The following is a 26,177-nucleotide window of genomic DNA, read 5'->3' as shown; positions in this document are numbered from 1 at the left end:
GAAGCAATGAGGAGAGAGGAGGCTTACAGGAGGTTGTACCAGTGCATAAGTTTGTTGGCAAGCCTGAGACCTTATTATGTGATCTGTTGATCCCACTTTTCAAACTGAATTGAAACTAAGTTGTCACAAACACCTTTAATGCTCACGTGACTGCAATACATTAGTAGTGTGCAACAAAACAGTGGTTAAATTGTTATTCGTTATATGTTATATTTTACTGAGGCTGGTTTAAATGAGAGCTATGAACCAAGAATGTTACCTAATCGCCTCCTTCAAAGCAGGGTGATCAAAATTACACAAACTGGAAAATGGGACAAGGTGAGGAAGTAATACTGTAATACAATAATACCAACTTAATACTAAAGAAGCACACACAAGGCAGCCCTATTTTGCCTGTTACTGACTCTCATCTTGTCTCAAAACCACAAAGGTGGTTCAATTTTCGACACCCCCCCCCCCATTGTGCCTCTGTCCTTTCACAAATCACATGGATTGCCAGTAAAGAGGCTGAAGATATATGTATGTATGTATGTATATATATATATATATACATACATACATACAAACATTTATATATACATACATATATATAAGTAAAAGGTAGAGCCAAACTAAGAATCCATAATCGTGTTGCCTTTGGGCAATAAAGGACTGAAATCTGATGTAGGATTTGCAACTTTTCTTTTGGACTGAGAAATAAATCCTTTCTTTTGTAAACATTATTGATTATAGCTGATGTTGTAGCTGTACATTTTCTCAGCTGATACAATGTCTGCTTGTTATGTGTATGAATGTGTTGCTGGACCACCTGTGGTAGTTAAAGGAATGGAAGGATAACACACCAAGAAATGTAGTGAGATGCTGATCACTGAAGCCTGATTAGAATAAAACTTTAAAATATCGTGCACACTTATGTTATATATGCAGTTTTTCTTAATGTTTTTTTTAAGTTAAAATTAAAGTATCCAGTAAAAATCAACAGGCAGCAGGGCTCATAAAGATGGTTAGAATCTAGAGACCCATTTGTAAGGAAGAAGTTACAAGTCCCTCCTTAGATGCAATGCAATTTTAACAAATCCATAGAAACACAAAAACGAAGTTGTCAAACAACAAAGAAAACCAGGTGAGACCAAAACTGTAGTCACTCTACTTTATGTTAGAAGACTTGTGTTTATCTTTTTTAAAACTCCAGTTAGTACAGAGAACACTGTAAACTAAGATACAGTTAAACCTATAAGACTGTCACATCCAGATAAAATGAAAAAATGTTAAAATCATTGTCTATCTTTTGTCACATATAAACTTCACAGGTTAATCATTCAACTGAGACTAAAGTAACCACAAATCAAATATAATCAGACATAAACAGTAATTATTCAAACCAGGGAAACGTTTAAGTCACCAGATGCCTGAGAAAGTTCCAGAAAGTTTATCTACATCTGATGCCAAAGTTCAGACACAGCTAACAAGCTTGTTTTAGAGATTTTTCACTCATTTAATGAAGTGTTTAGAACTACTAGGTCAATAACTGTTACATATCTGTCTATCATCAATCATGACTAAACTATATAATCATACTTGGCATATTAAAGAATAACATCCTTCCACAGTGTTCTTATCAACAAGCCCAATTAAAAATCCAAACCAACTGTGTATTTTATCTTCCCTCAGTATGCTTCATATATCAGTCCCTTGCTAAAGGTGTAGCTTTTAGGCTAAAAGGCACAGACATATATCTGAATCTTTTTAAACGGCTAAATAATAGGCCACTAGATTTCCCAACTAGTTGAATAGTCATCCCTTGTGATGAGACTAAATGTCCTTTTTGCAGCTGGCCTGGGTTCAGTTCTTGGCAAAGACCATTTGATGCATATCCTACCCCCTTTTTCTCTGTCTCTTTCAAATATTTTTTTCTATCTCTAATACTAAATTGAAGTCTTGATTAAAAGCTTAATAAACAGCAGCTGGACGGTACTCCAGGAAAACATAATACCTGTGTCTATTGTAACAAAACAATAAATTAATTTGTTTTGTTGATGTTTTGTTTTGTTGTCTTCCTTGAACTGGTTGAAAAGAATAAAAAAAAATCACAGATTTTTAACTTCTTGGTGAGTAGGAGGCATTCTCCACATTTTAAACTGGATCCGGTCCCACAGATGGGCTGTTTGACAACAGGCATTTGGACGGTGAGCGATTCTGCCCCTCGTGTGTGATGATGTAGTTGAGGAGGTCACTTGCCGTCACAATGCCAAATACCACGTGTCTCTGGTGAGATGACCCATCAGCCTCATCTGGACAGACACATAAGAAAAATAGAGGATCATATCAGAGCTTTCACAACTTGGATTTTGTTTGTTAGTTTTGTTTATTGGAATTTTTTATAATTAATAATTTCAAACAACTACATTTTTGCAAATGTTTGAAAAAATTCTCCTAGTAGTAGAGCAAGTTAAGGAATTCAGCAGTGGTACATGTTGCTTATAGGACATATTTGTACCTGCCCTGCAAGACTTGTTTTATGTGTATAAGCAAATTCTTCTCTATAAAGTTCTTAGTTATTAAAAACTCTGGGACTAGGCCACATATTAGTTTAATCTTGAAGAAACTGGTGTGTAAATATGACTTTAAAGGCAAAACTGTCTGACTTTGCTTATGAAATTTAAAAGGACATCGTTAGTCTTGATTAAAAAGGAAGAGGTTTCTGTTTTATGATCCATTTTTTAGATTCCCATAAAATAATAAGGAATTTTTAACCCTTTAAAACCCTTTAAGAAACTTTTGACATAAAATGCAACACCTCCACATAGGTGGAGTTGTCTACCTGATTTTGTTTTATATGTAACAAAAAATTACAGTAAAATTAATGTTTAATTATCATTTAATATGGCCATTTTTATGCTTTTTTTCTGCAGGAAACAGGCCTGTATAAGAAATCATGTTTCTTACACTGGGTTTGATCATGCACAACCAGGGCAAAGTTGTGTGTTTTGAGGATCCAAGACAACTTCCCCAAGTTGTCTGTCAGGTGCACCTGTAAGTAAACATGTAGAAATAAACACGTATATTTACTTGCTATCATTGGTGGGAGCATTTCTTCCATCCATACTATCTCATTTCTGCACTCTGACTGACCTGTTTGAAGTCCTTGCAGAGCACCAAGCTCACAGCATCTGAAAGTTTGACCTTCCCATCCAGCACGGAGGAAAGAATAGTTCCCAGGGTTACCATTCCCATGATTGCACTGTGGAATCACATGAGATGGCAAATGCATGTCATTTATCTTCAAAAACTGAAGGTGTATTCTGCTGAAAGAGCTCTAGGTGAAAAGTATTTATAATTCAGAGGATTCATCTACATACTAAATGTACTTAAAGTGATTTGTTCACATTTTAGAAATCTGCATGGATTCCCCTGCTGTGTGTCTGATAGAAATTTAAGTTTTGTAATCTGAGCAATATAATCAGAAAAATAAATATTTCTTGAAGAGACACACCCTGACTCATTGATGACTGGGGCCTGATCAAACACTTTTTCTCTCAGGATCTCAATGGTTTTCTGGCAGGACAGGGATGGTGCAAGAATAAGGGGGGCAGACAGCTGTAAACTCTGGACAGTTATGTTCCACCACCTTCAAGAAAGCAAAACAAATAATGTGTTAACATTCACCTGGATGATTTTTTTTTACATCCATTTATTTATTTACCAGGGTTGGGGGTCAATCGGAGGCTTCAGGTTGAGGAAACCTTTCTCACACATCCATTGATCACTGAGGAACTTTGACCTGAGGATAAAATCCAGCATTGAGTGAGGACAGGAGCAACAAAGTCAGGCTGGTTTTCATCCTATTAGACTTTAGAAATTTTGTTACCTATATTCAGCACTGGTAAACATCGTTACATACCTAAACAAAACAAAACCTATTGTTTTGTTGCTAACTTTATTGTGTTTCGGACTTTTGATGTGGACTTTGTAACACGTGTAGTTCTTGGTGCAGCTGTTGGACTCTCAGCGATTGTTCATCTCCAACTGTCTCTGATATGAATAAAAAAGCCTTATCTTAGATTATATATTCAAATCCACTGCTTTTGCTCAGGCTGAGTTTTTTAAATCTTCCTTTTTTGTAAAGTATTTTCTAATCCTGTTTTCTCATCCTGTCTGGCTACAGACCCTACTCCCACCACAACTGCAGTCCAGCTCTGTGCAGGACATTTTCTTGTCTGAAATATTTTGTGTTATGTTGAGCCATATTCACATTACAATCTGCTTACATATACATATACATATATACTGAAATAGGTTGTAAAGACCGACAAAAGTTAGATACAACTGTGATAATGTCTCTTACATGTAGTTGCGGACGGAGTCAGCCAGGATGACCACACAGCGCTGTCCCTCTTCCAGCTGCTGGGCCATTTTCACTGCTGCTGCCATCGCTGAACCTGAGCTGCCACCTGCAAAAATACATGCAGATATGTATATCAGTATGTAGATTGGGCAAACTGATAAAAAGGTTGTTCAAATATAAGCAATCTGAATTCTCATTCCCAACTCGTTGCATACTGTTACTTGGTCAAGAACCCCTTGCATCAGTATTGAATGCACAGGGCAGCATTAGTTCCAGTCTCAGGTGCACAGAGCACTACAACCCGAGCTGTGGTCTGGTAAGGGTCTAGTAATGAGTTGCACTTTTTAATATTGTCTCTAAATATTTGATTTCTTTGACACTTAGCCATTATATGCACCTGGTTGATGAAATAATAGGCAGAAAATAGTTTTTTTTTATCTAAAGATTTTATTTGGACCTTTAGCTAACTGTAAAAACAATAATAACAGTGTAATAAACACTTAAATATACCTTTTATTACTGTGTGATATGTCAGAGTTAGTGTAGTACAAAAGGTATCCATCAGGTGGAAGAAGACAAGTATTAGATTTTATACAACATAGTTTGGGGCAAAGTTTTTACCAAGAAATGATGTGATAGGTCTCAGGAACTGTTAGTTTAATATATTACACATAAGACATTAAAGGATCAAGATGTTTTCCTTGTTGCTTTATGGATGAAACTCACTGTTATAAAACCTCCCATTTCCAAAAATGGGTACCCTTTGTGTTCAAAAGACTCACCACACAGAAGGCCTTCCTCTCTGATCAGTTTACGTGACATGGTGAATGTTTCTGTGTCAGTTGATTTGTACCACATGTCCACAAGCTGCAGAGATTTGTGATTGAGAGGATAACTGAACAGCATGTTAGCTAAATATGTACTAAGTGTAAATATATAAATGCACAAAAGTACTCACAGATCTGTCCAGCACTGTGGGGACAAAGTCATATCCAATACCCTCCACCTCAAAATGAGCTTTTTCATTCTGTTCTTCTGACTCTACCAGAACAGAACCTTCAGGGTCCACGGCAACTATCTACAAACAAAAGAACAATGCAGCATAAATGTTAAGAGGGTAACAATTATACAGCCTGGCCAAAAAAAAGTCATCATCTGGATTTAACTAAGCAAACAGGTACAGGCCTCCTATTAGATAATTACTACATGGGCAATTATCTTTCATCTGACAAGTTATTTAACCCAGCTGATGTAATGAGTAGCGTCTCATTTCTTAAACAACCATGTCAAAAGACACATCCCATGGTTGTGGACAAGATTTTAGTTTGTTTAAGAAAGGTCAAATCATTGGCATGCATCAAAGAAAAAGAAAACATAAGGAGATTGCAGAAACTGATCGGTGATCAATTAAATGTTTGGTGAAATCAAACTGAAAAAAATAAATAAATAAAAAATAACAGTAGAACTCAGGGCCATGTTTAATAGTGAAAGTAAGAACATTTCCACACTTACAATGCAAAGGGAGAAAAAGGCTTACATTTGTTAGGGAGTGTAAAGACTGGACTCTGGAGCAATGGAAGAGTCATGTGGTCTGATAAGACCAGATTTACCCTGTTCCAGAGTGATGGGTGCATCAGAGTAAGAAGAGAGGCGGATGAAGTGATGCAGCCACCAGGCCTAGGACTGACCGTACAAGCCTACAAGACTATCTGAATAAACTGAAGGACCAGGTTATTCCATCAATGGATTTTTTCTTCCTGAAGGCACAGGCATATTCCACGATGACAATGCCAGAATTTATAGGGCTAAAATTGTGAAAAAGTGGTTCAGGGAGCAGGAAACATCATTTTCACACATGGATTGGCCACCACAGAGTCCAGAGCTGAACCCTATTGAGAACCTTTGGGATGTGCCAGAGAAGGCTTTGTGCAGTGGTTGGACATCATCAATGCAAGTTCTTGATGAAAAATGAACGCAACACTGGATGGAGATAAATCTTGTGATATTGCAGAGGCTTATTGAAACAATGCCACAGCGAATACTGCCGTGACCAAAGCGAAAAGGCGGTCCAACCCCCTTTTTTTTTGGGGTGGCAACACATCTGATTAAGCAAACAATAGTTTCACAGATGTATTCAAGGTATGTAGTTTTGTTACATTAGAAGCTTACAAATGATAAAACCTGTACACATATTAAATAGGCTGTGCATTATATTGAATTTGTGTCTTGCCTTGATATTGGGGCACTTTTCCTTCAGCTTTCGTGCAACACCTGTGAGCGTACCACCTGTGCCTGCTCCAGCCACCAACATGTCCAATTTACCTGCAATGAAAACTGTATTTTATCCTCCACACCTCAAACTAAATACTACTTGCTTGTTTAGATGTTAAACTGAGAGTTAGCATTAGCTCAAACTGTAATGTAGTTAACTTAAACACTGGTTTATAATTACACAAAATCAAGTGTTAAAATACCTGAAGGAATCTCTAAAAAAAAATCATTATTTTACTTTAAGTTATATCCCCTCCTTCCTGTTTTTTTCTTCCTAGGACCCCCTATAAATTCCTTAAGCTACCATACCTCTCCTTTTTTGTACACCTCCCCTGTAGGTGGGTGCCTTCGTCATTTAATCATTTCGTTATCCCAGTCCATCCTATAGTTTCTTATATTTTTGTGTGAAATTCTATTTCTGTCATCAATACAATATGTGTTTCTATATGGTGAAATGGCAACCGATGGTTGTGGGAAAATATTCTGAGGTTCATCGTCCCTAGTTTAAATTTTGTTCTGTTTCAATTGTATAGGAACTGGAGTGAGCAGACTTAGTCGGCGTTCTTCTCTTTTTCTTTGTTGTCTTAAGATAATAAATGGAGACTTTTTTTCCCCAAAAGATGCTGCTGTATTACGACAATTTAATAACCAGCACGACGCAGAAATTCACCAGGTATACTCAGACCACTATGCTAAAACCCACACTAAGCTGCAAACATTTAGCTTTTTTTAAGCATATGAAATTATCCATCTTAGAACTGTTCATTCAAGTTATAATCAATAATTTAGAGTGACAAGACAGAACTTTGAAGTGAAGTGTTTTATGATGCTCTTAATTAGGGCAAACACACTCAAGCTACATACAACTTTATACAAACTCTGCATGTTATTCACTAGAAGGGTGTCTTTCTTCTTTAGATGTTAATTTCAAGCTCAAGTAGGTACTGTGTAATCTGAAGCATACAACCAGCGTACCAGGGCTACTTTGGGATAAAACTTTGTTTTGCTCTTAGTTTGTGCAGTGAAAATGGAGAGGGTCAAGGAATGGACATCTCAGACGTTCCTAGCTCAGAAAAAGATTGCTGTGGTCAAAATGTTTTCATTTCAAGTCCCCAAAGCCCAGGAACTTAGGTTCCCAAGGCCCTTTATCACTGGGGTATTTCTTTCGCAGGATCAAACCTTTTAAGGTTCTGTATTCCCAGAGTTTTATGTATAAAGGGTCTTAAATTCCCAAAATGTCTTACGATCTAAATATCTTTTACATCCTCAATGTCCCAGTTTCCTGTGATCCTATGTTATATTTTTTAAGCATACTATGGTCCCAGGGAAATAGGTTCTGAAAGTCCTGAATTCCTATGGTGCTATTAATTTTCTTGGGTTTTATTTTAACAGGTTTCTATGTGTCTATGATTCCGGTTTTCATGTTCCTATATTCCCAGGAAACTAAGTATTTAAGCCAAACAGAATAAAACTAGTGATTATCATTTTGTGTGATGTTGTGGTAGGATTCCCTCGCCCCGATCCCTGTTGCCTCGATGTTTCACAAAGTCATAATATGTAAGTTATTAAAGAGCAAAGTCACAAGTTGTAAATGTTTCCATTGTAACCAACACAGAGGTGGGTAAAAAAAAAGAAAAGGAAGCACAAACCATCGCACTGCTCCAGTATCTCCTCAGCTGTGGTATCGTAGTGAGCCAGTGGGTTGCTGGCATTCCGGTACTGGTCGAGGATGTGTGAATTGGGAATCTTATTTTTTAGAAGCCAGGCTGTTCGTATGTGAGAGTCTGGTGAGTCAAAAGCAGCAGATGTAGGTGTGCGCACAATTTCTGCCCCAAGAGCTCTCAGCACATCCACCTATAACACAAAGTAAGATCAGCAACAGGAATTAACCCACACTGAATTTATGGAAAGTCATGCTCATAAACCGGTACTTGCCTTCTCCATGCTCATCTTCTCAGGCATAGCAATAATGCACCGGTAGCCTTTTACAGCAGCTATGAGAGCAAGGCCAATACCTGCAGGCAGCCAAAAGAGAAGGTCTTTATTTAGGTTTTTTTTTTAATTTTTTTTTTATAAATGACCATGTAGGTAGTAACGCTATTATCAGTGGATCTGTTTCTGATCTGCTAACCACAACTTGTATCAAATCATCTTATAACCTGTGTTTCCAGAGGTGGGTTCAATGATTGTGTCTCCAGGCTTGAGGACCCCAGCTCTCTCAGCATCCTCCACCATCCGCAGGGCGATCCTGTCTTTAATGCTGCCTCCCGCATTGAAGAACTCACATTTGGCCACTAACAAAGTCACCCAAAAAAACAAAAAACAACATTACTGTGCGTGTTAATGTGCTTGTGGTCATGAAACACCAACACAGACCATACATACAGACAAGAATGGGTCCTTTTTTTTTTATTTATTATTTAATTATTTATTTTTGTAACTGTCTTGGGTCTGTGCTGTTTTTTATTCTCTTCCCTCCCTTTTTTTTTTGTTTGAATGACATGTATGTCTGTCTGTTGTTCTGTGTATCATGACTTACTTCCTAAATGTACAAAAAGAAATGGCCAAAACAAACTGTAAACCTTTAACATATGACAATGTCTTCATCTTGATTAAAAATGAATGCTTACATGTTTGAGACCAACAACAAGCAAAACAGATTACAGCAGGACATCCACGTTAAATATTATGCTCACTGTCAACTGACATATTTAATGTCTTCCACTTGCATTGTTATATGTTTCGTGTCTTCCAGTATAGTACTGTCTCACCAGAGGACTTTGGTCTCGTGCTTGGGTCAAATCAACACTTGAGTGTGCCAGAATTTTCTTCAGCTGAATAAAGAAATAACTTCAGTCAAAACAACAGATCAAGCCAGAAACCATGGTGTCATTTTGGACTGTTTTGTCATATTAAAGCAATAACCAAATCAGCATCTTACCACCTGAAGGGTATACAGACGTGGACAAAATTGTTGTTACTCTTCGGTTAATAAAAGAAAAACTCACAATGGTCACAGATATAATTTGAATCTGACTAAAGTAATAATAAATAAAAATTCTATGAAATTTTACCAAAGAAAGTCAGACATTGCTTTTCAACCATGCTTCAACAGAATTATTTAAAAAAATAAACTCATGAAACAGGCCTGGACAAAAATGTTAGTACCCCTACAAAAGACAGAAAATAATGACCAAAGGGACATGTTAATCCAAGGTGTGTTCACTAATTAGCATCACAGGTGTCTACAATCTTGTAATCAGTCAGTGGGCCTATATCTAGGGCTACAGGTAGTCACTGTGCTGTTTGGTGACATGGTGTGTACCACACTCAACATGGACCAGAGGAAGCAAAGGAAAGAGTTGTCTCAGGAGATTAGAAAGAAAATTATAGACAAGCAAGTTAAAGGTAAAGGTAAAGGCTATAAGACCATCTCCAAGCAGCTTAATGTTCCTGTGACTACAGTTGCACATATTATTCAGAAATTTAAGATCCATGGGACTGTAGCCAACCTCCCTGGACGTGGCTGCAGGAGGAAAACTGATGACAAATCAAAGAGACGGATAATACGAATGGTAACAAAAGAGCCCAGAAAAACTTCTAAAGAGATTAAAGGTGAACTTCAAGCTCAAGGAACATCAGTGTCAGATCGCAGCATCCGTCGTTGCTTGAGCCAAAGTGGACTTAATGTGAGACGACCAAGGAGGCCACCATTGTTGAAAACAAACCATAAAAAAGCCAGATTGGAATTTGCCAAACTACATGTTGACAAGCCACAAAGCTTCTGGGAGAATGTCCTATGGACAGATGAGGCAAAAATGGAACTTTTTGCCAAGGCACATCAGCTCTGTTTACAGACGGAAAAACGAAGAGTGTGAAGAAAAGAACACCGTCTCTACTGTGAAACATGGAGGAGGCTCTGTTATGTTCTGGGGCTGCATCTGACACAGGGTGTCTTGAATCTGTGCAGGTACAATGAAATCTCAAGACTATCAAGGGATTCTAGAGAGAAATGTGCTGGCCAGTGTTAGAAAGCTTTGGGTCAGTCGCAGGTCATGGGTCTTGCAACAGGACAATGACCCAAAACGCACAGCTAAAAACACCCAAGAATGGCTAAGAGGAAAACATTGGACTATTCTAAAGTGGCCTTTTGAGCCCTGACCTAAATCCTGAGACAATTGGAGCAGTTTGCTTATGAGGAGTGGGCCAAAATACCGGCTGAGAGATGCAGAAGTCTCATTGACAGTTACAGGAATTGTCTGATTGCAGTGATTGCCTCAAAAGGTTGTGCAACAAAATATTAAGTTAAGGGTACTAACATTTTTGTCCAGGCCTGTTTCATGAGTTTATTTTTTAAATAATTCTGTTGAAGCATGGTTGAAAAGCAATGTCTGACTTTCTTTGGTAAAATATCATAGAATTTTTATTTATTACTTTTGTCAGATTCAAATCATACCTGTGACCATTGTGAGTTTTTCTTTTATTAAACGAAGGGTACCAACAATTTTGTCCACGTCTGTATCTAGAATACAGGGACTGATGGCTCAGCAAGATTTAGGAAAACTACTTCATGCATTTGTTTTCAGTAAGCTTGACTACATGTCATATCCTCACAAAGACCAAAAAGGGGAACATATCACTCCAGTTCTTCTCACATCTTTTAACTGACTTCCTGCCAAATAATTGATTTTAAAGTGTTTCTACTGGTGCACAATGCACTGAACAGCTCTGGTCCAAACTATATATCTGATCTGCTAGTGCCACACGAGCCACTGGGACTTCTAAGATCATCTGGGTCAAGTTTGCTTTTCAAAGTTAAAACTAAAAAAAGAGAATCAGCATGAAGTTTTTATGCTCCTAAATAAATGTAACCTTGCCATCCAGAATTATTTGCTATTTTTATGCTGTAGTACACAATGATAGGTTGAGTCAAACATCAGGATGTGTCATTGTTTTAGATGTAGTGACAGCAACAAAAAAGTAGTGGGGAGAAAAATAATGGAGGTATTGTAATGTCAGCTACTGCTAGCTTCAGCTATTCACTTAGTAAATATATAAATGATGAGAAGTGAACTAAATTAGTCCTTCTCAAGTCAAAGCAATATTTTATAAAATATAGACAACATCTGTCTCATCAGTCCATGTGAACAAAACAAGCCTGACTTTCAGTGACTTTTAGTGAGTGAAAAAGGGCTTTTCTTTAAAGATTTAAGCTGATGCCTCTGTGTACTTTCATACTCACTGAACCCAAAACCTCACTGGCTCTGAAGTGATGCGAGTGAGGAGATCTTTACCAAATACCCTGAAAGTTTTAAAGTTTCAAATTGCATTATTTTTGCAGGTGTGTTTTTCTCTGCTGGGACAAAGAACAACGAGTCTTTTATTTTTACGCCCCCATTCATGAGAGCACATGCCTCCTCAAACAAAACCCCAATAGTCACTCGGCAACCAACTTAAGTCCAAAAGCTCCCTTCTTAACACATGAGCCATAACCTAACAGGGATACGGTGATAAAGCCAACGACAGCTCTTCCAGTTGCATGTATCAATTTAATGTTAGTCTGTGAGGCTGATCCCCTGAAAGAAGTCATTGTGATTAAGGATAAAAGGTAAAATTTCAATCTCCAGTTTGTTACTGCTAAGCTACAGCCACGTCCAGGAAGACTTACAGCTCTCTGAAGGAAGCTGGGTCTTGAGGAGCCGTTCTTATTAAAGAGCCATTCATAAAAATCAGACGCCACACCAAAGTCCTGTCTTTGCTACTGCTTTTTTATTTTTTAGAAAGTTTTAATCATCATGCTCTGTTAAAGAATAATGCATGAATGGATGTTAAATTTACAACTATTTCCCAAAATGAAAAAAAAACTAAGAAAAAGAGATAATATGAAAACATTTATTATCTGAAAAATATATCCATTCTGAATTTGATCCCAAACATATATTAAAAAAAAAAAATAGGATAGGGTTATGGTTACTGTGCTGCATCAAACTGATGGAATTAGCAATTCAGTTCCTATTTTATTGAATGTTTAATTTACGATTCACCAGGTGTGTTGAGTGGGCGACAGGTGTGGACTGCATACAGGCCAGGTTAACACTTGCTGGATTATTTTTTTAGATCCATGTTGTTGCAACATGTGCAGGTGTGATATTAGCCAAGTTTCCATCCACTGGTTAAGCAAATCTAAAACCATCTTTTTAAAAAGTCGCAACATGAAACATGAGTCATACACAATTCTGCTGGCTGGTGTAAAATAAAATAAAATAGTTTGGGTAAAGTTGCCAGAGGGTGGCGATATAGGCTATGATTGCTAGTTCTTGTAATTCAGTAGTAGTTTTTAACTACTTTTAACTACTGCGGTAAACATCTACAAAGCAAAATTCCCTAGCTATTATTAAAAAAAGTCTTCTCCATCTTTATTTAATTTGATAACTGATATTTTACAAGTTAATTAGTGAAACTTTAGTTTCTCTCTATTTTTCTTTTTTTTTAATCTTTACAAGACTTTTGCTTTTGATGTCTTTCATTCCTTGGTAAATCCAACATATATTTTTCCAGTTTCATTGCACCCCAGAAGTTTCTGTTTTAAATTAAATGAACGTAAAGGACCCAATATATCTTCCTGTGTTGATGGCTGTGTATATGCATGTGTCTCAATTTACAATTTGCACTTACAAATTTCACACTTTATCCCAAACTCCTTTGGGATTTTGTTCAAGTGGACCAAAGGTGTGTGTCCAATGTGTCCAAGGATGTTGGGAAGAATGGTGGGTGGTTTGGTGCTGGAATGGATAAAGGAGAAAATACATCATCAGAGGTGTGGAAATATGTACATGGTCACCAGTATCTGAGGTTTTCTGCTATGATATCACTACAGCATTTTTTTTCTTTCCCTCTTTTAAGCAATTATTAATGGATGTGAACAATTTAAGATGGGCTTTAACGTTCCAGGTGGTCTGTAGTATAACTATATATTGCATAGAAAATAAAACAGTGATCATCAGCAACACAGTAAGCACACTCTTTAAGTAAACTTGTGCACGCAAATAATGACAGCTACTAGATAATCAAAAGGGATTATTTTCTCTTTTAAGTTCTTTACTTATTATGACTAAATCCATCCTAGAAACCAATGTGGGAAAATGTGGACATGCAGCCAACATGCATGACTCCATCCTGACACAATGGCTTTGATCATAGTTGCACAAAAAAGAACTTGCAGTCTAGCGATCAGCTGTATTAAAACGAAAACCAAATCACTTTTCATGTTCACTGCCATAACTAGAAAATGTATTTAGCAGAGCAGCAAAGTCAAGATTTTTGGATATCCAGTTTGTATACTGGTCAACAGTTTGGTTTATCATTGATGTTGATGTCACCGTTATTAAAGACATTAGTCCTTCATTTTTTATACATGTGGTTTTTTCTGTCTTGCTATGTTATCTGTTTCATACAGCTAGAGTCTGATTTCATAAATTAGCTTTAATGCAGCTTATAAAAAAGCGAAGACTAGAGTCCACTGGGCAATGAATCGGATGATGGTGTGTAGTGTAATATCAGTGCATGCTGCATGCTTCCTTTCTTCTTATTTCAGCCGCCTCTGCCACCTGATTTCCTTGCATATGTTTCATCACTTGTCAGTGTGAGTCTTACCGTTCTGGGTGGCTGTGAGGTGACTCTGAAATTGAAGCACCAAGTTTCCAGGTACATCTGCTGGGCAAATCAGGGCGGATCCATTGCATTTGATCTACAGTGCCTTCTATGTTTTTCAGCCCACTCTCACCATTTTTTCCACTCTCATTGTGTGATTGGCCCTCATTTTGGAGACCGTCATTGTCTCCATTTGCAGGTGGCCTGTGACCACTAGTGGCAGTTTCAGCATCTCCATCCATACTAGCAGATTTTTGATTTTGAGTAACATCTGGATGCATCAGGTAAGCTACATGCGGGCAGAGAGCAGTTCCATCTTCCGAGTAAGTACCAGAAACAGAAGGCATAACTGGCCTGCAGAGAGATGGGACAAGTGTTAGAATCACACATGCACACAAAACCTTTTCAAATTCAACTTTGACGGAGCAATGTCATTCTGCTTAAATCTAGCCAACACTTCACGAATCATGAGAATTCTCATTGTTATTATTTTTTTATTTTTGTATTTGCACTTGCACCAACATTCTACTATATCTCATAACATAAGACAGTGATTCCCTGCAGGCTAGTGTGCCTTGAGGACCAGGATTGGGAATCACTGAGATAAGATATGGTACACATACACAGTAACAACTTTTTTTTTTTTTTTTTTTTTTTTTGCTGAACTATGCAACAGATAAATAAATTGCAATGGTCACATATCACACAATGAAAAGTACTGCTATACTAAATGCATACTGACTTGTCTCCATGCTTTGTACTTATACCCTAACACTAAGGTGTGTCATTTTAATGGCAAAAAAAATACATAAAAAAGCTTAAAATACACATAAAAATGTTACAAAGCTTTTTGTAAGCACTGCCAAAACATCACAGTGAATAATGCAAAACTGCTTGAAATTGAACAGACTTCTGATGGTTTTAACTGTGCACAGACATCCTGCCTTCGTAAACAGACATAAGGGACACAGCAGCTCCATGTCAATATGGCAGCATTGGTTGAGTTAACTGAATGGAGAAACTCCAGTTTGGTTACAATTAGCTTTGGTTATAATTACCTTTTCAATTAAGTTCTGTCTGATGCATCCTACTATGATCTGTTTACTTCTGGAAGAAGAAGAAGGAAAAAAAATACTACTCACTGGAGGTGGGGCAGGACTGACACACTTCCAAAGACGGCTCCACACAAAAGACACTCTTTCCCAGGGCCAATGTGTGTGGGGGTTTGGGGACTATAGGCAGGGGACCGAACCACTATGAAGCAAACAAGGGGGGGGAGCTTTTTTTTTCTTTTTTTTTTTAATGTAAAAACTATATCTTTTGCATTGATGATAATTGTTTTTAATGCATATTATTACAGCATAAAGAGATGTTTGGCTATGTTTACATTTATATACTGAGGTGGAGAGCTCTTACTTGTTGTGAAGAGGGGGCTCCAGTCTCCCTTGTAACCCTCCATAATTTGCACCCATCTAAATTCCAGTAAAGTTAATTAAGTTCCACACAGTGGAGCTTTTTTAATTAAACTGTTTATTTTCTTTTAGAATATACTTTTATTAGAACTTACTTTGTAGATAAGCTTCCCTTGATGATTCTTTTTCAGTTTTGTCTCTACAAAACAAAAAAGAACAAAATGCAGGTTAGTAATATCTAATGAGGGTCAGTAATGATGAGAGCATGTGTCCCACTTAAACATGGCTTCAGGGGCCAATCGGCTCATTAAGAAATTTGCTTGCAGATTTTTAAATATTCTCAGATTGCTTTTCTTCATCCACTGTAACATAGTGGACCTAAAGTAACTTTGGTTCAATAAAAATGATGCATTGACAATAGTAATAAAACATTACATTTTTCAGAGTATTATTTCCAGGTGGATTACATCAACACAACACTAAAACAGATGAGTCATTTAATCTAAATGGACATGCTGTTATTATTATTTTTTATTACTATATAATGCACTGGCGACCTGTCCAGGGTGTACCCTGCCTCTCGTCTGCTTATTGCTGGAATAGGGTCCAGCTTCCCCACGACCCTGACAAAGCAGTAAAGAAAAATGAATTCAAACAAGGCAGAGCACTCACCTGTCCACCTGCAGCCATCTGACACACACCTGGCTGCTACTGTTAATCTTGTCTTTCTTTCTTTGGACTCTGAGCTTTTGTCCACCAGCTACCGCTGATCAATATCCTGATTATCTTATAGCTTGACCATTTTATAGGTGGATGCATTTCAAAATCAGAAGTGAAAATATTCATAAGTGATCTTTATTCCTGATGCCTTACAAATGTTAAGTTATTCAAATCATCAGCCATTGTTTTTTATCCCCAGCTGGTACATTTAATATTAGTTTATCAAAAAGTCATTCACTTTATTTACTGAGGCACTGTAAATATATTACTTTTTTCTAAAGTTACATTTTTAATCAAATAGATATTACAATACAAACCTATATTGAAAACTGTACATAGCATTCTTCTACAGGACTGTTTTGCTTCAATTGCTGTTCAAAACTTATCTAATAAAACTCCAGAATCCTCACCAGAGACAACGGCAGCAGTAAAATGCGTTGAGGTTCCACTTTCAATATTGATGTACTTTTCTGAGGAATTAATGCAATAATTCTGCAATCTGAAAAGTCACATGCAGTAGTTTCAATTTTAAACTGGACTTTGTAGATCAATTTATAATTGGCATGGTAAGAATAATAAAAAAAATCAGTTGTCACCATCTCTTGTCACAACTGTGTTTGCAGATGTTCTCCAACTTCCAATGAGAAGCTACTAAATGTTTTTATGATACGCTGAGCTGGATTTCTTTGTTCTCAACGAAACAGTTTCATTTTCCCACTGAAAAACCATGAAATCAGCTAAACCGTAACCTGACGACAGATTTACCACAACCTGAGTTTGTTAGAAAACTGATTGCTTCAGCATGAATACTCTATAATGAATAACAGTCGGGAGTCATTTGTGTTAAGTAAAAATGTTCAATTTAATGAAGCAAAAGTCATTTTCAGAAAAAAAAAAAAGTTCCTCAATGCTGTCACAGCTTAAAAACTGGGTACCTTTCAGTTATTTCTAGAACAATCTGGGAGGGTACAAACTTAAAACAAAAAAAGATGAGGAAGGGAGGGATGAGTAGTCATAGCTTGAGGCTCAGAATCGCCCTGAACGCTCTCTGTCTCTGGAGCGGCGTCTCTCGTGGCCCCTCTCATGGCCCCCTCGGCCTCTGTCCCTCGAGCGAGATCGCCTGTCTCTTGAGCGAGACCGAGACCTGTGGCGGCTGTAGCAGTGAAGAGGAAGCATGAATCACTGTAAAAACACCGCCCAGGTTCTACAGATGTACCAAGGTTTCTGAACGTAAAAGTGAGATAACGTTTATACCCCTTCCTGCGACGCCCGTAGAGCTCTCTTCTCAGCTCACGTGAGATGGGCTTCAGGTGCATGAAGTTGCAGAAGCCACCACGAGTGCATTCCCTGAGGAGAGTGAAGCAGTTAGAAAAATGAGCACAGCATGAAAAAGTCACAGCTGTGGTGGAATAAAGAGGAGGAAACAAGCTTCACACGGCAGCTGCAACATAAAACTGGTGTTTAAAACGGGTCAAATGGCCCTTCTGTCTGAGATTTGTCCAACATTATAAATGCAATACAAGTGTTACACCTGGTTAGTAAAGCTGCATCTGAGAGAGGAAAAAAATCCTTTCACTGGACTGGAGGTTTAACACAAATACTAATTCATGTGTGATGAAAAATAGGGCGAGATAAAGTACATTGTTTGACTAATACTTCATTAAAGGAAAAGGCAAATTTATTTGTATAGCACATTTCATGTACAACACAATTCAAAGTGCTTTACATAAATCATTACAGCAGGGTGCAGAAAGCAATACAAGTGCATTAAAAAAATAAAAATAAAAAATAAATAACGATTAAAAGAAATGCAATTAATGAAATAAAAGCAGAAGGAATATGCTAAAATAAAATAGATAAAATGCAAGAAATAAAGTTAAAGACAATATTAAAACATGATTCCAGCTTAAAAGAACCAGATGTAGATTTTGACTTCTAAATAAAAACTATTGAAATGCAGCAGAGAACAGATGGGTCTTCAACCTTGATTTAAATAAACTGAGTGTTTCAGCTGATCTGAGGCTTTCTGGGAGTTTGTTCCAGACATGTGGAGCATAGAAGCTGAATGCAGCTTCTCCATGTCTGGTTCTAGGAACTGATAAGAAACTGGAACCAGATGACCTGAGGGTTCTGGTAGGTTCATACTGGGTCAAGAGGTCACTGATGTATTTTGGTCCTAAACCATTCAGAGCTTTATAGACCAGCAGCAGAACTTTAAAGTCTATTCTCTGACAAACAGGCAGCCAGTGTAAAGACCTCAGAGCTGGACTGATGTGGTCCACTTTCTTGGTCTTAGTGAGGACTCGAGCAGCAGAGTTCTGAATCAGCTGCAGGTGTCTAATTGATTTTTTAGGTAGAACCTGTAAAAATACTGTTACAATAATCAAGCCGACTAAAGACGAAAGCATGGACGAGTTTTTCCAGGTCCTGCTGAGACATCAGATCTTTCACCCTTGATCTATTCTTAAGGCGATAGTAGGCTGACTTTGTAATTCCCTTAATGTGTTTTTCAAAGTTAAGGTCTGAGTCCATCAGTACACCCAGATTTCTGGCCTGGTTGGTGGTTTTTAGGTGTATAGACTGAAGCTCTGTGGTGACCATTAGAAGTCAAAGCCAGCGTTACTTACTAAAAATGCCTGTTATCGATAGTTTTCATAACTCTGCTTAACAGTAAAGCCAGACTGTCATTATAGAGAAATCCGTGAAGAAAACAACTTTATCCAAAACAACTTTCTGCCACCTTGAACATAATAATCATGGCAGTTTCTGCAGAACAAAGTTTTGCAGCTGATCAGTGTTGTTACTGACAGGAAAATGTCGGCTGTGTCCATCATCTGCACGCAACTTCAAGAAAACAATAAAATATGCTACCCCACCAGTGAATACTTCTGTTTGACAACTTTGCTCATTCAAAGCAGAACTGATGCTCCCGTTTTAACGTACTTACGCAGATTTTATGGGGTTGATGCACAAAAACCAGACCAGCAGATCCTGCATCTGTTTGGTTGGTCTTTAAGCTCAAATGCTGCCAGATACTGTTCTGAGGTTGTTGCTGGACTGTTAAACTTTAAAGCAGACACAAAAAACAGACCTTCCACCGTTCACAACTATGCGGGTTACAGTCCAGAAAACAATCTATTCCCAGCCTTGAAACAAGGCCTTGGCTAATGTAGCTGAACTTTTTTTTTTTTAGCTGAAATGTTTTGAAACCTGAATTTCTTACGTTATACGTGGTGCAGGTAAGCCGATTTACTCCTTGTAAATACATTGTTTTACTTTGAGAAAGACATTTCCTGTCAAAACATTGTGAAGCTGATTAGAAGCTCTGCTCCATCATGAAGACTCACCCCATCTCATACTGGCGACAGCAGGCTTCTCTGAAGTCTGTGACCGGAGAGAGCTCGGCATGGATGGGCTGGCCATTAAACCACCGATTATTCAGGTCTATCACAGCCTTTTCAGCATCCTCTTCATAACGAAACTAAGAAGGGTGATTGAGAGAGAATTCACAATTCTACCTGTAATGCCAGCAAAAAAAAGAAAAAAGAAGATAACATTCATTTTCTTGTCCTTTACTCACCTTCACGTAAACATTGCCCACAAGGTGGTCTCCAAGGTTGTCACAGACGTTCATTTCCTCCACTTCTCCGTATTTTTCTTCCATCTCTGTGAAGACCTCCTGCAAGAACAGGAGCGTGCTATTTGATTTTTCATCTATTATGATGACACGACTGTTTCCATTCTCTTATATGTTCAGTATATCTGAAGTCAGTTAGCGTAGCACAGAAAACAGGGAGAAAGAGCTAATCTGTCCGACAGAAGTCGCATTTAAAGAACAGCATCTGCTGATTCATACACAAAGCAGAGCAATTTACTGATGGACAATATGCTTTAGTTTCTTGGGCTTCTAGGAGATGTGTTTTAATTTCAGCATTTCTATAGAGTCCATCAGCTCTGTTCTCAGACTCGACCTACTATAACAATAAATGACCAAACCACCAATCACAGCTCGACACCAGCTGTTTCCTTCTACTGCTACAATCTGTCATCAGCCTTCAGAAACAGGCTAACAGTTACAGCTCATTCATCATGATTATCGACAATCAATTGACTTGATTAAATAATCTTTGTTATGGAGACATTATTGTAGAGAATATAGTCAACTTTCCAACCACTACATTAAAAATGGCTGCATGCTGTTTGCAGCTGTAACTGATTGAAGGATTCTTTATATATTCTCTTAACTTAAAATGTATCAGTGGAAATGTGGTGTGGGTGGGGTTTATGGTGAACTTCACAACATAATCTTCAGAAGGGCGTGAGTTACCTCAAAAAATTCATCGTAGTGCTCCTGCATCTCCATGTCACTGACGGTACCTTGTGGTTGTAAGAAAGACAAATTAACAAAAGCTGAGTGGACATTTCATTTCTGAGCTGACTAACTCTGGACAGATTAATGAGCAGCTCAAATAACATTCACTTCCTTCCTTCAGTAGGCACTTATCTTTCAGCATTTACATCCCGCTAGTACAGGCCCCTTTATTAGAAATCGACAAGGAGGCAGAAGCTCTGTCACATTCATTTTTTAGTATCTTTGTGCCATGTTGATCATTACTGACAATTAAACTTTAATTTTTAGGTTGAAATTTACTTTTATTTTCCCCCCTTTCTTTTCTTTCCATAGTTGGACCTCTTGAATGATATGCACAAGTAATACAATTTGCTCTAAAGCGTTATCTGCACATTATTCATAAAAAAAAGGCATTTACAATCCAAAAGTTGTGTACACTGTGTACTATTTTATCTTTGTGTACCTGTGGCAAGTGTTGCTCTGACATGAACACTTAATGAAGTGGCTGTAATGTCTATATGAATTGCGAGGGATGTTATTGACAGCATTAATTTCAACTGTAATTATCCAAAGGAACAGTCAAAACTTTGGAGTCAACCTACACACTTATTTAAACAGGTCATTAAATTTGATCCTTGAGTAAAGTGTTATCTTTAAGAAAAAACAAGCAAACAAAACACACAAGTTGAAAGATTTCAAAAGCCTGAAAACTAATTAAATAACCTTTATGACATAGCGATCGGGTGTTACTTTAAGAAGTACTGAGCTCTACAGACGTTCAGGTAACAAACTTGTTTCAGACTAAACCACCAATTCAAAAGTTTCTGATTTTGAAAAAGACAGAACAGACTTTTCAGCTTAAAACAGAGCTGAAACATGCAGGCTATCACAGGCTTTGTTTAGATTTTGTCTATTTAAATTGAATGAAGAACTTTGCAGTGGATAAAACTTGACCTCTTGCAATATATTTTATTTGGTTTTAGTAAAGTAAATATGAATAAAAAAAAAAAAAACAACAACTCCGAAACATCTCAAGATAGCTGAGTAGTTTTGCAACTCTACATAATCTAAAAACTTAGCTGGTTAATGTCAAACAGAAAACATAGACCATAGTTCACTTACAGGTCAGACCATCTGCAGACTGGGCACTGTTCTGCGGGTTCCGGTAAATATTCAGAAGGGCAATCGTCTAAAAAAAACAAACAAAACATTTTTTTATGGTAATTAGCTAATTGCATTAAACTAAGGCGTTTCCATAGCAGAATAATAAAAATGGTCAAATACTAATTAAATTAACATTGATGAGAAGTACATCATTTGTCATGAAAAAGTAATTGACTCTTCTGTGCTAAATTATCACAGACCACTGTAATCGGTAATCACATTCAGTAAATTACTAAGTGGAACCTTTTTCTGCACAGAACACAGCAGCTCTGTTTAGATTTCTTATTACCCTTTAGTCCTGGATGAAAGTGGACAAACGTGTCCCTTCATGCGTTTTCAGTGACAGAATCTTCGTTAATGTGCTCTACAAGCAAATAATTACATCAGTAAAAATCGACCGATATATTGGGCCGATATTTGTATTTTTTACTTGTATCAGCATCGGCTGATAGGAGGGTGCGTATCGGCATGTTTTACAGACAGGTGTCCACAGGCAGCTATGTTGTTGGAGACGCTGCAGTCAACGTGGTGGAATTCTCTGCTGTGTCAGTTTACACCTTATCAACTATGTGTTCACATGTAGGCTAAATTAGCGCCATTAACTCTTTCCTGGAAAAATCACCCTCAGGTCTCTGATGTAGGTTTTTACTGAGTGCACTGAAGGAAATTCGATTTGTTATGAAATAATCTTGTTCGTCATCAACGTTTTCAGATCTCTGACAGCAGAATGATTTCACACAGCAGCTGATCAATCACAGTGATTGGCTGACAGGTTACAATCCATTGATTTTTAAAAGACAAATAAACGAGTTTCAGTAGAGTAAAAACCCCAATGAGCTATAAGCCATCTTGTTTTATTACTCTATGGAGTCTGTGGCTGCATCACAAAGCTGGGGAGAAAAAAGAAATAAAAGGCAAAGCCGGGCAGGGCAGCAGGGGAAGAGACGTGATCTGCTCTGGTTGTGAAATAGCTGTTTTAGCCTCTTGGATAATAGTGTAGATCAGGGGTGGCCAACGTCGGTCCTCAAGAGCCACAATCCTGCAGGTTTTCCATGCATCCCTGCACCGACACACCCAACTAAAACTAATGAGTCATTGTGCAGATCCTTATAGGCTGTTGGATCCACTTAATTTGAGTCAGGTGTGTTGGTGCAGGGATGCATGGAAAACCTGCAGGATTGTGGCTCTTGGGGACCAACGTTGGCCACCCCTGGTGTAGATTATCATGACAGTATTAATATTTTTGCCTTCTTTCCAACGTGCTGCTTCAAGTACGACGGCAGAGAGAAGGAATCTCTGCTGGATGTTGCTCTGCCAGCAAATTGCAGAAACCCCTTTCAGCTGTGTGTTTCAGTCCACTGATGATATGAACGTTTATTCCTGCAAGGTTCAGTCTGTTGTAAAATACAACATGGATCCATCTCTGCATACCACTCTTTACAGAATACTTCTACATTATCTGATCCACAACATCAGGAAACTAAAAACAGAACAGTGCAAAAAACCTGTGCAGTGAAAACAACCACCTGTGGCCAGAATAGGTCAAAAGTGATAATATTTCTTCTGTTCTTTAAATACTAAATAGTACAACTTGTTTTGATGAAAATTCACGTAATTTTCAGAAAAGTCAGGGACCAGCAAGTCTTTATGATTTTATTTGACAGAGTTATTAAATATGCACATTTCAAAAAGTTCAAATTGGCCGTCTTAGCCGTTCTTGTGTTAAATGTATCTAATGTATACAAAATAAAGATTAAGTACAAAGATATATTCATCACTACAGATTTAATCTAAAGGTAAAAACAAAAGTGAAGATTTCTGTGAGGTCCAGATAAGAGAACGGTGGCTGTTCTCATCGGTGGTTCTCTAAACGTACAGACTGCAGCACCTCTTATGTGTTATTCATGTTATTTAATAGTAATTCCTCAGCACACAAACTTCTGAAGAGACTGATGATGAGGAGGAACAGTTCACGCAGCTGGATCATTACCTACAGGAGCTGGTGACGGGAGATTAAAACGTCTTTGTTTCCTCCATTATAACCTGCCGCTCCTAAAATGGGAGGATTAAGAACTTTCATTTTTAATAAATGTTTCTGTTTTCAAAAGCAAGCCAGCAACTAACATTATGATCCACTAATTTGCAGATGAAGTCGTCAGTCTCTTGTACGAGTTACACTACCATCAAGCACAACTCCACAAGGTCTACTGCTATTTAATCTTTTAAACTTTCTCTTAAACTATATTTATAGGTCAGTACATGATAGCTAGAATCTAAATGATATTTTAAAAAGGGAATTTAACTAACCTAATATTCAAAACCTGATAGTTTTGATGTGTAAAATGTTACTTTTGAGTGTTATAGGATATTAAGCTAAAGCTAATTTCTTCCACAAAAATTATTATGTTGCTATCAAGCAGAACTACATGTTTGGTTAATCGACAATATAAATGTAATAAGATTATAAAGAAGGAAAAAAGAAGATTGTGTGAACAACAGTTACCTGGAAAGGCATCAAGCTTTCACTCAGTATTTTTGTAAACACCTCTGAAATGCAGCTTTGAGTTTGAGCTTCATCCCTTCAACTATTTTAAAGTGATTAGACAATATAACAGGAAAACCCTTTAAATCACACAGTCATTTATTTTATATTAAAGACCCTTTGCAGGTTTGGCTCAAATATTACACATTAACTATCACAACTAAATTAACTAATAATAATAAAAAAAATAAAATAAAATAAAAAAACGGTTATCTTACCTGGCTAAAAGTTGGCTTGTTGTGTAATCTGGAGCAGCGGTCTCCATGTCGGCAGGCACCAATTTTAAAATAAAAAGAGCAGTTGACTCTGCAGAAATGAATTAACAATGAAAATGAGACCGGGTTAACAAAATGAAGATGTATTTCCAATCTTAAGAACAACTCACGATTTCAACAGCAAACACCTGACAAAGTGCTGGCTGAATGGACTTTACTGCAATGAACTATGGGAGTTTTCCTGGTACATCAGGGTGTGCAGTTTTGTTTTGTTTTTAATCCATTTAACATGGAAATAAAGACGTGCAGATAATTCACAACACATACGTCTTTTACTTGAAATGCTGCATTTAAGGATCAAATCTGACAATTATGATAGTTTAAAACGCCAACGGCTTTTGCGTGACGATGTAATCTATCGTTATAAGATTTGTAAGAATGTGGCTGAGATGGAGAATAGGTTTATCTGCTTTAAAAACTCTATAAGGGTGCGTGGATGGTCTTTGTGTTTTACACTTTAACAAAGAGGTGTCTGACGCTCGCAAACTCATCCATTGCTAGCGCTAAATCGAGGCAAGGTAGAAGTTCGTGAAATACCAGTACTTAGGTTAAACTAAGAACTATTTAAATTTCAGCAAGGTAATAGTCAGTGACTTTTAATAACCTATTTTCTCTAACACATTACTGTTCAGCACCCCTCATATTGCGAAAGCTTAACAATCGCGGCGCGGTATTCAATTCATGGACGATGGTTAGCATGATAGCGCTATAAGCCAGAGCCAGTGTAATATAGCAGGTTGCAAATAGCACCAAATAGAGTGCTATTTGTCAAAGCTTGCTTTGTACAGAATAAACGACAGAAATTTACAGTCGATTCACTAAGTTAGCGTGATTTACTTACTTATCTTTCTCTGTTCCAAAAATGGATGCCAAATACTCTGCCATCTTGCTCACCAGGCGTTTATTCGAGGCGGTATTAACAAACACTCTTCCGTTTTGTGTCCTTCATAATAAAATCGTAAATCACTAACAAAATCAATACAAAAAATTACACTAAATTAATACTGTTTAAATCACCGTGTAATTTTGCTATAAATGATTGTTTAGTCGCTTAAAATTATTATGAATGGTTTTAAGATCTACGTTGTGGTATGATTAAAAACGAGGCAGAAATTTGTCAGAGCGAAACGTTTCCGGTTTCAAACAGGAAACGAGATTTTCAAAACTGTGGAAGTTTTTCTTATAAATTGGACTGTTTATTGTAAACTAAATAATCAAAATGACAAGAAGAACAAATATGACGTTGACCTCATCCTGAATAAATTAGTGTTATGTATAAATGTATTTAATGGGATACTGACTGGGCTCATGATTTAATATATTTTAAACGGCCTTTATTAAACTACTCACACAACTATTTTTAATGTGCAGTTCAATACATTGGACAAGTTCTAAACATCCCCAACATTATTGAAAGCTATAGGAATTCAAAATCACAGACTACCCT

At 37.3% G+C, this 26,177-nt stretch overlaps 2 protein-coding genes across 2 annotated transcripts; both read right to left on the bottom strand.

Annotated features, from left to right (window-relative positions):
* Positions 1 to 1,344: 1,344 nt before the first annotated feature.
* Positions 1,345 to 15,530, bottom strand: cbsb (cystathionine beta-synthase b). The gene is made up of 15 exons (XM_042001994.1): positions 15,409 to 15,530; positions 14,270 to 14,620; positions 13,292 to 13,398; positions 8,776 to 8,910; positions 8,552 to 8,631; positions 8,266 to 8,470; positions 6,576 to 6,667; positions 5,304 to 5,423; positions 5,128 to 5,212; positions 4,346 to 4,451; positions 3,704 to 3,781; positions 3,494 to 3,628; positions 3,133 to 3,241; positions 2,947 to 3,031; positions 1,345 to 2,291 (listed from the first exon to the last, which is right to left on the bottom strand). Exons 2-15 carry the CDS (start codon positions 14,611 to 14,613, stop codon positions 2,134 to 2,136), a joined length of 1,839 nt encoding a protein of 612 aa, XP_041857928.1. The 5' UTR covers positions 14,614 to 14,620; positions 15,409 to 15,530; the 3' UTR covers positions 1,345 to 2,133.
* Positions 15,531 to 17,241: 1,711 nt separating this feature from the next.
* u2af1 (U2 small nuclear RNA auxiliary factor 1) lies at positions 17,242 to 25,677 on the bottom strand. Its single transcript, XM_042002002.1, has 8 exons — positions 25,572 to 25,677; positions 24,674 to 24,761; positions 21,872 to 21,938; positions 20,726 to 20,775; positions 19,979 to 20,077; positions 19,746 to 19,879; positions 17,653 to 17,745; positions 17,242 to 17,551 (listed from the first exon to the last, which is right to left on the bottom strand). Exons 1-8 carry the CDS (start codon positions 25,613 to 25,615, stop codon positions 17,425 to 17,427), a joined length of 702 nt encoding a protein of 233 aa, XP_041857936.1. The 5' UTR covers positions 25,616 to 25,677; the 3' UTR covers positions 17,242 to 17,424.
* Positions 25,678 to 26,177: the final 500 nt, after the last annotated feature.

The sequence above is a fragment of the Melanotaenia boesemani genome, chromosome 12, assembly GCF_017639745.1.
Source record: "Melanotaenia boesemani isolate fMelBoe1 chromosome 12, fMelBoe1.pri, whole genome shotgun sequence".
In the NCBI taxonomy this organism is placed as follows: domain Eukaryota; kingdom Metazoa; phylum Chordata; class Actinopteri; order Atheriniformes; family Melanotaeniidae; genus Melanotaenia; species Melanotaenia boesemani.
This window is presented reverse-complemented; position numbering and strand designations above follow the sequence as displayed.